Source organism: Oncorhynchus nerka, linkage group LG9a (genome assembly GCF_034236695.1).
Source record: "Oncorhynchus nerka isolate Pitt River linkage group LG9a, Oner_Uvic_2.0, whole genome shotgun sequence".
In the NCBI taxonomy this organism is placed as follows: Eukaryota; Metazoa; Chordata; class Actinopteri; order Salmoniformes; family Salmonidae; genus Oncorhynchus; species Oncorhynchus nerka.
In genome coordinates, this window is record NC_088404.1 from 33,455,779 (window position 1) to 33,469,146 (window position 13,368).

The window sequence follows — 13,368 nt, forward strand, 5'->3', positions numbered from 1 at the left end:
GAGACCCCTGCTTAAACCCATGCTTAAAATCAGGGAAGTTGTGGTCAGAGTAATGTAGTTTTGTGTTACAGTCAGTTACCTGTGGTAACAGTCAGGGAGGCAGCTGTCCCTGCCTCTCCTCGTCTAATGCGCTCCACGCTCATGTTGTACATACAGCCATCCCTCAACCCAGTTACTGTAGCAACCTGCCTCTCCTTGGAGACCTCTATCGTATGTGCTTGCGAGCCATTTCGAACAGTTACCCTGTGGAAGTCAAACTGGCCAATGGCAGCGTCCCACCTCACCACGGCACAGGAAGAGTTAACATAGAGCAGAGAGAGGGAACACACACCGGCCGGACCTGCATCAGACAAACACACACGTTAATATAACATCTGAATATGAGATTAGATGAGCTCTGTCTCAGTCTCTGACTCTCCACAGCTGAGGGTCAAAGGTTACTACTAGGAGCTCTGATATGGCCCTGATATGGCTAGCCACATTAAGTGTTGCCACAAAGAGGTTGATTTGTGTGTGTGTATGTGTCTTACGTGTGGAGAACTGTGTAGTGACAGGCTGGCTGAAGTCTGATACCAGCAGGCTCAGGACGGTGATGTCATAATCTGATCCTGGGGTCAAACCTCCTACCTGGAGACTGTTGCTATGAACCCCCATCTCACGACATGATGACTTGTCCCCAGACAGACACAACAGCAGCTAAGGAGAACACACAGACACAAACACATATACACACACAATCGGACAAAACATTTGGTGACAAAATCAAATGTTGGTGTTTGTTGGAAAGTTGTGTTTGGGCAGTGATAAACCACATATCAACGACACAGAGCGAACAGCGTGTCTGTTTTATTTGGACAGAATTTATTTTCTATAGTATACAGTAAGTCAGGGGTTCTCAAAGTGAGGTATGCAGGGGTTTGCGACCAGAAAAAAAAATATATATATACAGTCAAAAGTTTGGACACACTTACTCATTCAAAGGTTTTTCTTTATTTTTACTATTGTTTGCATTGTTCAATAATGGTGAAGACATAAAAACTATGAATTAACACATATTGAATCATGAAGTAACCAAAAAAGTGTTAAAAAATCTAAATATATTTATATTTGAGATTCTTCAAAGTAGCCACCCTTTGCTAAGATGACAGCTTGGCACACTCTTGGCATTCTCTAAACCAGCTTCACCTGGAATGCTTTTCCAGCAGTCTTGAAGGAGTTCCCACACATGCTGAGCACTTGTTGACTGCTTTTCCTTCACTCTGTAGTCAACTCATCCCAAACCATCTCAATTGGGTTGAGGTCGGGTGAATGTGGAGGCCAGGTCATCTGATGCAGCACTCCATCACTCTCCTTCTTGGTTAGATAGCCTTTACACTGCCTGGAGGAGTGTTGGGTCATTGTCCTGTTGAAAAACAAATGATAGTCACACTAAGTGCAAACGAGATGGAATTGCGTATCGCTGTAGAATGCTGTGGTAGCCATGCTGGTTAAGTGTGCCTTGAATTCTAAATAAATCACGACAGTGTCACCAGCAAAGCACCCCAACACCATCACACCTCCTCCATGCTTAACGGCGCCACACATGCAGAGATCATCCGTTCACCTACTCTGCATCTCACAAAGACACGGCGGTTGGAACCAAAAATCTCAAATTTGGACTCATCAGCCCAAAGGACAGATTTCCACCGTTCTAACGTCCTAGTGGTTAGAGCGTTCGGCCAGTAACTGGAAGGTTGCTGGATCGAATCCCCGCGCTGACAAGGTAAAAATCTGTAGTTCTGCCCCTGAGCAAGGCACTTAATCCACTGTTCCCTGGCTCCAAAGACGTGGATGTCAATTTAAGCAGCCCCCCACACCTCGCTGAATCAGAGGGGTTGGGTTAAATGCAGAAGACACATTTCAGTTGAATGGATTCAGTTGTACAACTGAGTAGGTATCCCCCTTTCCCATTGCTCGTGTTTCTTGGCCAAAGCAAGTCTCTTCTTACTATTGGAAGGCCTGATTCACGCATTCTCTTCTGAACAGTTGATGTTGAGATGTGTCTGTTACTTGAACTCCGTGAAGCATTTATTTGGGTTGCAATTTCTGAGGTGCAGTTAACTCTAGTGAACTTATCTTCTGCAGCAGAGGTAACTCTGTGTCTTCTTTCCATGTGGCAGTACTCATGTGAGCCAGTTTCATCATAGCACTTGAAGAAACTTTGAAAGTTCATGACATTTTCCAGATTGACTGACCTTCATGTCTTAAAGTGATGATGGCCTGTCGTTTCTCTTTGCTTATTTGAGCTGTTCTTGCCATAATATGGACTTGGTCTTTTACCAAATAGGGCTATCTTCTGTATACCATCCCTACCATGTCACAACACAACTGATTGTCTCAAACGCATTAAGATGGAAAGAAATTCCACAAATTAACTTTTAACAAGGCCCACCTGTTAACTGAAATGCATTCCAGGTGACTACCTCATGAAGCTGGTTGAGAGAATGTCAAGAGTGTGCAAAGCTGTCATCAAGACAAAGGGACGCTACTTTGAAGAATCTCAAATATAAAATACATTTAGATTTTTAAACACTTTTTTTGGTTACTACATGATTCCATATGTGTTATTTCATAGTTTTGATGTCTTCACTATTATTCTACAATGTAGAAAGTAGTAAAAATACAGAAAAACCCTGGAATGAGTAGGGGTGTCCAAACTTTGGACAGGTGCTGTATATATTTGTAAACTAGGTGGTTCGAGACCTGAATGCTGATTGGCTGACAGCCGTGGTATATCAGACCGTATACCATGCGTATGACAAAATATTTATTTTTACTGCTCTAATTACATTGGTAACCAGTTTATAATAGCAATAAGGCACCTTGGGGGTTTGTGATATACAGCGAATATACCATGGCTAAGGGCTGTATTCAGGCACTCTGCGTTGCGTTGTGCATAAGAACCACCCTTAGCCATGGTACAGTATAAATACAAAAAGGTGTATCTTAACGCTACAGTATACAATTACATTCTAGAAGATTCTGTGCTTCCAAATTTGTGGCAACAGTTTGGGGAAGACCCTTTCCTGTTTCAGCATAACAATGCCCCCGTGCACAAAACGAGGTCCATACAGAAATGGTTTGTTGAGATCGGTGTGGAAGAACTTGACTGGCCTGCACAACCACATCGAACACCTTTGGGATGAACGACTTTTGGTCATGTAGTGTATATTATCCATATACCACACCTCCTCGAGCCTTATTGCTTAAATATATAAATTCTGTAAAAATATATATACACTACATGGCCAAAAGTATATGGACAGCTGCTCGTCGAACTACTCATTCCAAAATCATGGACAGTAATATGGAGTTGGTCCCCCATTTGCTGCTTGAACAGCCTCCACTCTTCTGGGAAGGATTTTCACTAGATGTGGGAACATTGCTATGGGGATTTGCTTCCATTCAGCCACAAGAGCATTGGTGAGGTCGGGCACTGATGTTGGGCGATTAGGACTGGCTGATGTTGGAACAGCTCTTGCTGAGCCACTCAAGGACATTCAGAGACTTGTCCCGAAGCCACTCCTGCGTTGTCTTGGCTGTGTACTTAGGGTCATTGTCCTGTTGGAAGGTGAACCTTCACCCCAGCCTAAGGTCATGGAGCAGGTTTCATTAAGGATCTCTCTGTACTTTGCTCCATTCATCTTTCCCTCGATCCTAACTAGTCTCCCCACAGCATGATGCTGCCACCACCATGCTTCACCGTAGGGATTGTGCCAGGTTTCCTCCAGACGGGACACTTCAGGCCAAAGAGATCAACCTTGGTTTCGTCAGACTACAGAATCTTGTTTCTCATGGTCAGAGAGTCCTTTAGGTGCCCTTTGGCAAACTCCAAGCAGGCTGTCATGTGCCTTTTACTGAGGAGTGGCTTCCGTCTCTGCTATCTGGCAACCATAAAGGCCTGATTGGTGGAGTGCTGCAGAGATGCTTGTCCTTCTGGAAGGTTCTCCCATCTCCACAGAGGAACTCTGGAGCTCTGTCAGAGTGACCATCGGTACTTGGTCACCTCCCTGACCAAGGCCCTTCTCAGTTTGGCCGAGTCTTGGTGGTTCCAAACTTCTTCCATTTAAGATTGACGGAGGCCACTGTGTTCTTGGACCTTCAATGCTGCAATACTTTTTTGTTACTCTTCCCCAGATTTGTGCCTTGACACAATCCTGTCTCGGAGCTCTACAGACAATTCCTTCGACCACATGGCTTAGTTTTTGCTCTGACATGCACTGTCAACTGTGGGATCTTATATAGACAGGTGTATGCCTTTCCAAATCATGTCTAATCAATTGACTTTACCACAGGTGGACTCCAATCAAGTTGTAGAAAAATCTCAAGGAGGATCACTGGATACCCAATTGTCATACTTGAGTAAAAGTATAGATACCTTAATAGAAAGTTACTCAAGTAAAAGTAAAAGTCACCCAGTAAAATACCCAGTAAAATGAATAAAAGTCTAAAAGTATTTGGTTCTAAATATACTTAAGTATCAAACATAAAAGTAAAAGTATAACTAATTTAAAATTCCTTCTATTAAGCAAAGCAGCAGCACCATTTTCTTGTTTTATGGATAGCCAGAGGCACACTCCAACTCACACATAATTTACAAAAGACGCATTTGTGTGATGAGACATGGATATCCCTGCCGGCCAAACCCTCCCTAACCCGGACGACGCTGGGCCTATTGTGAGCCGCCCCATTGGCCTCCCAGTCACGGCCGGCTGCGACAGAGCCTGGACTCAAACCCAGAATCTCTAATGGCACAGCTAGCACTGCGATGCAGTGCCTTAGACCACTGCGCCACTCGGGAGGCTCAACTTATTTTTTAATACATAAATACACTGTAATTTAAGCTTTAACCCTCCTGTTATGTTGCGGGTCAATTTGACCCATTCCCACTTTGAGTTGTCTAAAATACGAGTTAAACTCTCCATGGAATTAAAGGACTCACAAAAAAAAAAGTCACAAATGTCCAGCAGTAAGTCTGTGTGTGTGTGTGTGTTTGTGTGTGTGCGTGCATGCGTGCGTGCATGCGTGCCTGTATAGTGCTTGGTCATTCTCCCTGGCGTTGGCTCTGGGGGGGGTCATACATCTTTAAAGTGCAGGTAACCAGAGATGCACTGTGCTGACGACAGTCGCTAGGCAACCACCAGGTGAGTGTGTTCTCTGAAAGTCTGCAGGTGAGTTTTACTTGACCCCCCGTCCTGCTTCCTCTTATAAAGAACTAATTCTGTATGTGTATGTGTGTGCGTGCGTGCGTGTGTGTGTGTGCACGCATATGTGTGTGTAACTGTGCGCAAAGGGATGAATATTTATGGGTAAACTGAGACAGCTGTTGCTAATAACAAATCATAGAGAAAAGAGGAGAAGAAAAGAAAAGGAGGAGCAGAGTAGATAAGAGAAGGAGAGAGGCGAGGAGAAGAAAGAGGTTAAGGGAGAGGATAGGATGGTGTCCTACCTTGTACCCCTCCACGCCCCCTGCTGGGGCTCCCCAGCTCACAAACACTGATGAGGTCACATCCTCTTCGACCAGCAGCACTTCCTGTGGGGCTCCTGGGACTAGAGAGAAACACCAGTCAGGACATCTGTTGTCATATCATTCATTCAACATTCACTTCACTGCTCTCCACCATCGGAATTAATTGTTCTGGGTTTGCTCTGTGTGTGTGTGTGTGTGTGTGTGTGTGTGTGTGTGTGTGTGTGTATGTGTGTGTGTGTGTATGTGTGTGTGTGTGTGTGTGTGTGTGTGCGTGCGTGCGTGCGTGCGTGCGTGCGTGCGTGCGTGCGTGCGTGCGTGCGTGCGTGCGTGCGTGCGTGTGTGTAATAAGTAGTGTGTGTGATGTGTTGTGGAGCTGTGTGTACAGTGCAGGTGTGTGTGAATATGTGTGTGTTTGGATGTATGTGTGTGTGAAAATACATTAATAAATTACATTTTTTCTTGACCTTGACATTAACCTGGAACATATACTGGGGATAAACTCTGAACACCTCATTTCCTACTGGAACCTCCCAAGATAGGTCACTACTGCTGCCAGCCAAATATGTGTATGTGTGTGTGTCCATAACTCACTGGTGTTGAAGTCTACAGAAGCCGGTGTACTCCTCCTCTCTCCATTGCTGCTGATAACACATACTGTGTAATAGCTTCCTGGGGAAAGGTCCTCAAACCTGTAAGACCTACACACAAACATGCACAACCATGCGCGCAAACACACACGTGCGCACACACACACACAGCCAGTGTTACCCAACAAGTGGAAGCTGGACCAGCCAATAAGGACACATTGTGCCAGGGGGGTAGGACTCACCATGGCTCCTGGGCTGAGAGTTTCAGCTGCTGATTGGAGGTTTGGTTTATGATTGACAGGATGAAGCCTTTGACAACATCCCTGGCCTGGGTCCAGCCAACTGTCACAGACGATGTGGTCCTACTGAGGACTGATACCATCACTGGACTGGGAGCTAACACACACACACAAATGCTGATTAATAAGAACCAGAGAGACCGGGTGTGTGTGTGTGTGTGTAAGTGTGTGTGTGTACCTGTAGTGATGCTGAGTGTGACAGGGGGGCTGTCTGTGAAGGACTCTTTCTCCGTCCTCAGAGAGAAGTGGTACAGCCTGCCTGGTAGCAACCCAGAGAACACTGCCCTCGGAACACACACCTTCTGGACCTAACACACATATACAGTTGTGGCCAAAGGTTTTGAGAATGACACAAATATTAATTTCCACAAAGTTTTCTGCTTCAGTGTCTTTAGATATTCTTGTCAGATGTTACTATGGAATACTGTATAATAAGTATACAATTACAAGTATAATTACAAGCATTTCATAAGTGTCAAAGGCTATTATTGACAATTACATGAAGTTGATGCAAAGAGTCAATATTTGCAGTGTTGACCCTTCTTTTTCAAGACCTCTGTAATCCCCCTGGCATGCTGTCAATTAACTTCTGGGCCACATCCTGACTGATGGCAGCCCATTCTTGCATAATCAATGCTTGGAGCTTGTCAGAATTTGTGGGTTTTTGTTTGTCCACCCGCCTCTTGAGGATTGACCACAAGTTCTCAATGGGATTAGGGTCTGGGGAGTTTCCTGGCCATGGACCCAAAATATTGATGTTTTGTTCCCCGAGCAACTTAGTTATCACTTTGCCTTATGACAAGGTGCTCCATCATGCTGGAAAAGGCATTGTTCGTCACCAAACTGTTCCTGGATGGTTGGGAGAAGTTGCTCTCGCAGGATGTGATGGTACCATTCTTTATTCATGGCTGTGTTCTTAGGCAAAATTATGAGTGAGCCCACTCCCTTGGCTGAGAAGCAACCCCACACATGAATGGTCTCTGGATGCTTTATTGTTGGTATGACACAGGACTGATGATAGCGCTCACCTTGTCTTCTCCAGACATCCTTTTTCCGGATGCCCCAAACAATCGGAAAGAGATTCATCAGAGAAAATAACTTTACCCCAGTCCTCAGCAGTCCCTGTACCTTTTGCAGAATATCTGTCTGTCCCTGATGTTTTTCCTGGAGAGAAGTGGCTTCTTTGCTGCCCTTCTTGACACCAGGCCATCCTCCAAAAGTCTTCACCTCATTGTGCGTGCAGATGCACTCACAGCTGCCCGCTGCCATTCCTGAGCAAGCGCTCTACTGGTGGTGCCCCGATCCCGCAGCTGAATCAACTTTAGGAGACAGTCCTGGCGCTTGCTGGACTTTCTTGGGCGCCCTGAAGCCTTCTTCACAACAATTGAACCGCTCTCCTTTAAGTTCTTGATGATCCGATAATTGGTTGATTTAGGTGCAATCTTACTGGCAGCAATATCCTTGCCTGTGAAGCCCTGTGTAAAGTAATGACGACGGCACGTGTTTCCTTGCAGGTAACCATGGTTGACAGATGAAGAACAATGATTCCAAGCACCACCCTCCTTTTGAAGCTTCCAGTCTGTTATTCAAACACAATCAGCATGACAGAGTGATCTCCAGCCTTGTCCTTATCAACACTCACACCTCTGTTAACGAGAGAATCCCTGACATGATGTCAGCTGGTCCTTTTGTGGCAGGGCTGAAATGCAGTGGAAATGTTTTTGGGGGATTCAATTCATTTGCATGGCAATGAGGGACTTTGCAATTCATCTGATCACTCTTCATAACATTCTGGAGTATATTCAAATTGCCATCATACAAACTGAGGCAGCAGACTTTGTGAAAATTAATATTTGTGTCATTCCCAAAACTTTTGGCCACGACTCTACTGTAAACCCATTCTATAGACACTCCACCACATAAACCCATTCTATAGACACTCCACCACATAAACCCATTCTATAGACACTCCACCACATAAACCCATTCTATAGACACTCCACCACATAAACCCATTCTATAGACACTCCACCACATAAACCCATTCTATAAACACTCCACCACATAAACCCATTCTATAGACACTCCACCACATAAACCCATTATATAGACACTCCACCACATAAACCCATTCTGTAGACACTCCACCACATAAACCCATTCTATAGACACTCCCCCACATAAACCCATTCTATAGACACTCCACCACATAAACCCATTCTATAAACACTCCACCACATAAACCCATTCTATAGACACTCCACCACATAAACCCATTCTATAGACACTCCACCACATAAACCCATTCTATAGACACTCCACCACGTAAACCCATTCTATAGACACTCCACCACATAAACCCATTCTATAAACACTCCACCACATAAACCCATTCTATAAACACTCCACCACATAAACCCATTCTGTAGACACTCCACCACATAAACCCATTCTATAGAAACTCCACCACATAAACCCATTCTATAGACACTCCACCACATAAACCCGTTCTATAAACACTCCACCACATAAACCCATTATATAGACACTCCACCACATAAATAAACCAATTCTATAAACACTCCACCACATAAACCCATTCTATAGACACTCCACCACATAAACCCATTCTATAGACACTCCACCACATAAACCCATTCTATAAACACTCCACCACATAAACCCATTCTATAGACACTCCACCACATAAACCCATTCTATAGACACTCCACCACATAAACCCATTCTATAAACACTCCACCACATAAACCCATTCTATAGACACTCCACCACATAAACCCATTCTATAGACACTCCACCACATAAACCCATTCTATAGACACTCCACCACGTAAACCCATTCTATAGACACTCCACCACATAAACCCATTCTATAAACACTCCACCACATAAACCCATTATATAGACACTCCACCACATAAACCAATTCTATAAACACTCCACCACATAAACCCATTCTATAGACACTCCCCCACATAAACCCATTCTATAGACACTCCACCACATAAACCCATTCTATAAACACTCCACCACATAAACCCATTCTATAGACACTCCACCACATAAACCCATTCTATAGACACTCCACCACATAAACCCATTCTATAGACACTCCACCACGTAAACCCATTCTATAGACACTCCACCACATAAACCCATTCTATAAACACTCCACCACATAAACCCATTCTATAAACACTCCACCACATAAACCCATTCTGTAGACACTCCACCACATAAACCCATTCTATAGAAACTCCACCACATAAACCCATTCTATAGACACTCCACCACATAAACCCGTTCTATAAACACTCCACCACATAAACCCATTCTATAGACACTCCACCACATAAACCCATTATATAGACACTCCACCACATAAATAAACCAATTCTATAAACACTCCACCACATAAACCCATTCTATAGACACTCCACCACATAAACCCATTCTATAGACACTCCACCACATAAACCCATTCTATAAACACTCCACCACATAAACCCATTCTATAGACACTCCACCACATAAACCCATTCTATAGACACTCCACCACATAAACCCATTCTATAAACACTCCACCACATAAACCCATTCTATAGACACTCCACCACATAAACCCATTCTATAGACACTCCACCACATAAACCCATTCTATAGACACTCCACCACGTAAACCCATTCTATAGACACTCCACCACATAAACCCATTCTATAAACACTCCACCACATAAACCCATTCTATAAACACTCCACCACATAAACCCATTCTGTAGACACTCCACCACATAAACCCATTCTATAGACACTCCACCACATAAACCCATTCTATAGACACTCCACCACATAAACCCATTCTAGAGACACTCCACCACATAAACCCATTCTATAGACACTCCACCACATCAACCCATTCTATAGACACTCCACCACGTAAACCCATTCTATAGACACTCCACCACATAAACCCATTCTATAGACACTCCACCACATAAACCCATTCTGTAGACACTCCACCACATAAACCCATTCTATAGACACTCCACCACATAAACCCATTCTATAGACACTCCACCACATAAACCCATTCTATAGACACTCCACCACGTAAACCCATTCTATAGACACTCCACCACATAAACCCATTCTATAAACACTCCACCACATAAACCCATTCTATAAACACTCCACCACATAAACCCATTCTGTAGACACTCCACCACATAAACCCATTCTATAGACACTCCACCACATAAACCCATTATATAGACACTCCACCACATAAACCAATTCTATAAACACTCCACCACATAAACCCATTCTATAGACACTCCACCACATAAACCCATTCTATAGACACTCCACCACATAAACCCATTCTATAAACACTCCACCACATAAACCCATTCTGTAGACACTCCACCACATAAACCCATTCTATAGACACTCCACCACATAAACCCATTCTATAGACACTCCACCACATAAACCCATTCTATAGACACTCCACCACATAAACCCATTCTATAGACACTCCACCACATAAACCCATTCTATAGACACTCCACCACATAAACCCATTCTATAGACACTCCACCACATAAACCCGTTCTATAAACACTCCACCACATAAACCCATTCTATAGACACTCCACCACATAAACCCATTCTGTAGACACTCCACCACATAAACCCATTCTATAGACACTCCACCACATAAACCCATTCTCTAGACACTCCACCACATAAACCCATTCTATAGACACTCCACCACGTAAACCCATTCTATAGACACTCCACCACATAAACCCATTCTATAAACACTCCACCACATAAACCCATTCTATAAACACTCCACCACATAAACCCATTCTGTAGACACTCCACCACATAAACCCATTCTATAGACACTCCACCACATAAACCCATTCTATAGACACTCCACCACATAAACCCATTCTATAGACACTCCACCACATAAACCCATTCTATAGACACTCCACCACATAAACCCATTCTATAGACACTCCACCACATAAACCCATTCTATAGACACTCCACCACATAAACCCATTCTGTAGACACTCCACCACATAAACCCATTCTATAGACACTCCACCACATAAACCCATTCTCTAGACACTCCACCACATAAACCCATTCTATAGACACTCCACCACATAAACCCATTCTATAGACACTCCACCACATAAACCCATTCTATAAACCCATTCTATAAACACTCCACCACATAAACCCATTCTATAAACACTCCACCACATAAACCCATTCTGTAGACACTCCACCACATAAACCCATTCTATAAACACTCCACCACATAAACCCATTCTATAAACACTCCACCACATAAACCCATTCTGTAGACACTCCACCACATAAACCCATTCTATAGACACTCCACCACATAAACCCATTCTATAGACACTCCACCACATAAACCCATTCTATAGACACTCCACCACATAAACCCATTCTATAGACACTCCACCCACCACATAAACCCATTCTATAGACACTCCACCACATAAACCCATTCTGTAGACACTCCACCACATAAACCCATTCTATAGACACTCCACCACATAAACCCATTCTCTAGACACTCCACCACATAAACCCATTCTATAGACACTCCACCACGTAAACCCATTCTATAGACACTCCACCACATAAACCCATTCTATAAACACTCCACCACATAAACCCATTCTATAAACACTCCACCACATAAACCCATTCTGTAGACACTCCACCACATAAACCCATTCTATAGACACTCCACCACATAAACCCATTCTATAGACACTCCACCACATAAACCATTCATTCTATAGACACTCCACCACATAAACCCATTCTATAGACACTCCACCACATAAACCCATTCTATAGACACTCCACCACATAAACCCATTCTATAGACACTCCACCACATAAACCCGTTCTATAAACACTCCACCACATAAACCCATTCTATAGACACTCCACCACATAAACCCATTATATAGACACTCCACCACATAAACCAATTCTATAAACACTCCACCACATAAACCCATTCTATAGACACTCCACCACATAAACCCATTCTATAGACACTCCACCACATAAACCCATTCTATAGACACTCCACCACATAAACCCATTATATAGACACTCCACCACATAAATAAACCAATTCTATAAACACTCCACCACATAAACCCATTCTATAGACACTCCACCACATAAACCCATTCTATAAACACTCCACCACATAAACCCATTCTATAGACACTCCACCACATAAACCCATTATATAGACACTCCACCACATAAATAAACCAATTCTATAAACACTCCACCACATAAACCCATTCTATAGACACTCCACCACATAAACCCATTCTATAGACACTCCACCACATAAACCCATTCTATAAACACTCCACCACATAAACCCATTCTATAGACACTCCACCACATAAACCCATTCTATAGACACTCCACCACATAAACCCATTCTATAAACACTCCACCACATAAGACACTCCACCCACATAACACCCATTCTATAGACACTCCACCACATAAACCCATTCTATAGACACTCCACCACATAAACCCATTCTATAGACACTCCACCACGTAAACCCATTCTATAGACACTCCACCACATAAACCCATTCTATAAACACTCCACCACATAAACCCATTCTATAAACACTCCACCACATAAACCCATTCTGTAGACACTCCACCACATAAACCCATTCTATAGACACTCCACCACATAAACCCATTCTATAGACACTCCACCACATCAACCCATTCTATAGACACTCCACCACGTAAACCCATTCTATAGACACTCCACCACATAAACCCATTCTATAGACACTCCACCACATAAACCCATTCTGTAGACACTCCACCACATAAACCCATT

General features: G+C 43.4%; 1 protein-coding gene across 1 annotated transcript in view; it reads right to left on the reverse strand.

Annotated features, from left to right (window-relative positions):
* The window catches only part of LOC115134866 (phosphatidylinositol phosphatase PTPRQ-like), a 67,828-nt gene that overhangs the window by 36,771 nt on the left and 17,689 nt on the right, over positions 1-13,368 (reverse strand). Inside the window, 6 exon segments of the mRNA XM_065022499.1 lie at positions 80-340; positions 531-696; positions 5,489-5,589; positions 6,101-6,207; positions 6,339-6,492; positions 6,574-6,703. Of these exon segments, the coding sequence (XP_064878571.1) occupies positions 80-340; positions 531-696; positions 5,489-5,589; positions 6,101-6,207; positions 6,339-6,492; positions 6,574-6,703 (919 nt within the window).